Genomic DNA, 2,241 nt, shown 5'->3' with positions numbered 1-2,241 from the left:
AAAAAAGATGCAGTGCTGAGCTTTCGAAGATGGGAATAGTTGTGGAATGATAGTGGCAGCGCTCAACGTAACGGATGACACTCCCGAGTGTGATTCGTGTAGCGCGGTGTAGCATCGGTGAGGATGATACGTGATGGTAGTTGAAATGGTGGCAACTAGTGCAATGTGTGATGGGGCATAGTGGTATGATTTGGTGGCAGACGGTGATACGATCAGTGGCGGGGATTATGATGAACGTGATTGGTCGGCGGCGAAAATAGTAGCGGTGGTACATGATGAGCAGTGATGGGTGAAGCGATGATTGATCGGCGATAAACTGGTTAGGATGGTGACGGTGATAATAGGATGACGACATCAGATCAAATGGGAACGACTCGTTGACATTAGAGAGCGTGATAAAATAGGCTACCGTTAATAATTGATTTGGTAATTGTATAGGGGGCGCTGGAGATGATTGATAGAGGAGAGTGTGCGAGAATGGCAGGATAGACGAGAGTGAGAGAGAGAGAGGGAAGATGGAAGAGAGAGGAGAGAGAGAGGAAAAGAGAGAGAGATAAAGAGAGGAGAGAGCGCCGAGGAGATGGAGAGATACGTGGGGGGTAGACCATCCCTCTTTCTCTCGCTCCCTCTTTCTCTCGCTCTCTCTCTCTCTCTCTCTTTCAAAGAATCTGTAATCTTAAAGGGATGATTGGGTTAAGGATATATGAGATAGCGATTTGTTGGTAAGAAAATGCATTATATTTTCGTGGTTGTACGCGTAGGTTGGAATCGTAGGTTGTACACGTAGGTGTAATTACTGCAATTAGCGGTGTCCACAGATGATTGCTTAATTAATGACATCTATATCATCTTCCCGGAACACAGGAAATGCGCGTGCACACGTATGTCCTCAATATGTGTGAATGGCATACTGGTTACAACTTACACGTGGACACAAGCCAAGGTGCCGCGAGTTTACGGTTATCGAGCGTTACGGGTTATCTACATAACATAATTATTTTTTACGCGCTTGTCTGCGGGAATATGCGTCAACAGCCGTCACTGCTATCTATCACCTGTAGACGCTTGGCGGCAATCCCACGTCACCCGCACGGCGAGTCACGAGACTTGGCATCTTTCCAAATCGATTGGCGGGCGCACCCGCAGCCAATCAGAGCGCGCGCTCGCCAGACACGCTGGTCACGTGTCGTCTGGCATGGCGAGTATAAGAGCATATCTGCTAGCGGCGGATACTCACACAGTCACTCATTCAGCGATTTATCGTACGTTCTTATATGACCTCGTCGTCCAACTGAACTCACGCGTTTTTCACCGGCGACAGCTTATATTATAATACGATACCTAGTATATAATACAACACGAGCAGCGATCATGGCGTTCATGGTACCAGTGATGCGGAAGGACTACAACCTGTACGCAGGCAAGTCGAGTCGAAGTAGAACGACGTCGGCATGCTCGGAGGGGAAAAGCAACGGCGACCTGCGGCGGGAACGAACCGGCACGACGTTGATGGCCGTCAACGGCCGCGACCAGCGAGCGGCGGTACTTCCTGCACACATGACGCGACAGATGAGCCTTCCATCGACGATGGGCGTAAAGATATCGTCGACGAGACAGATTACGATTCCGTCGCAGGCCAACCGACGGCGGACGGTGTCCGAGCGACCGATGACGGCCAGCGAACGGGTGATGTTGGAACGGAGGAAACTGACGTCCGAGTGTTGCAGCACGTGTAGTGAGGACAGCCACGAGAGCACCGATTCACCAGGTAGCAGTCCTCCCGGATTCTTTTCTAACTCTCTGTCGAAGCTGCGAAAGTCGTTCAGCAAGAGAACGAGAACGACGTCGTCGGACGAGAGGTCGTCGTAGTTGTAGGAAGAAACAAGGAGGGAGAGAGACGCGCTGTGTGCGGCGCGCGTTTCAAGGAACATTCCAGAATAGGTTGCGTAAACGTTGCAGCTGTCAGGCGCCGTGGGACAGTCACAGGAGAGAGAGAGAGAGAAAGAAAGAAAGAGAAAGAGAGAGAGCGCGCGCACAAAAGAACAAGAGCGCGCGCAGTCGTGCGTGGCATCACGTAGGCCTACGTGAAGGGTTCATCGTCCCAATGGCAATACATCCTTCGTCGTACAGCCACGGCACCGCTGCCAGCAGCAGCAGCAGCAGCCGAGCCACTGTACATGAAGCGAACTGGAAACTCGATCTGCCTCCGAACTTTCCATCTCGCCGGTTTCCAAGAAACCG

General features: G+C 51.4%; 1 protein-coding gene across 1 annotated transcript; it reads left to right on the top strand.

The window, feature by feature from the left end:
* The first annotated feature begins 790 nt into the window (after positions 1–790).
* On the top strand, positions 791–2,035 carry LOC106810239. The gene has a single exon (XM_014813528.1). The coding sequence runs from the start codon at positions 1,372–1,374 to the stop codon at positions 1,867–1,869; it is 498 nt and encodes a 165-aa protein (XP_014669014.1). The 5' UTR covers positions 791–1,371; the 3' UTR covers positions 1,870–2,035.
* Positions 2,036–2,241: the final 206 nt, after the last annotated feature.

The sequence above is a fragment of the Priapulus caudatus genome, unplaced genomic scaffold (genome assembly GCF_000485595.1).
Source record: "Priapulus caudatus unplaced genomic scaffold, Priapulus_caudatus-5.0.1 Scaffold422, whole genome shotgun sequence".
Lineage (NCBI taxonomy): Eukaryota > Metazoa > Priapulida > Priapulimorpha > Priapulimorphida > Priapulidae > Priapulus > Priapulus caudatus.
The sequence above is the reverse complement of the archived record's forward strand: the minus strand, read 5'-3'. Positions and strand labels throughout refer to the sequence as shown.

Excerpts from the sequence above, each read along its gene's own strand:
- LOC106810239 (XM_014813528.1), top strand. The coding sequence starts at position 1,372 with ATGGCGTTCATGGTACCAGTGATGCGGAAGGACTACAACCTGTACGCA.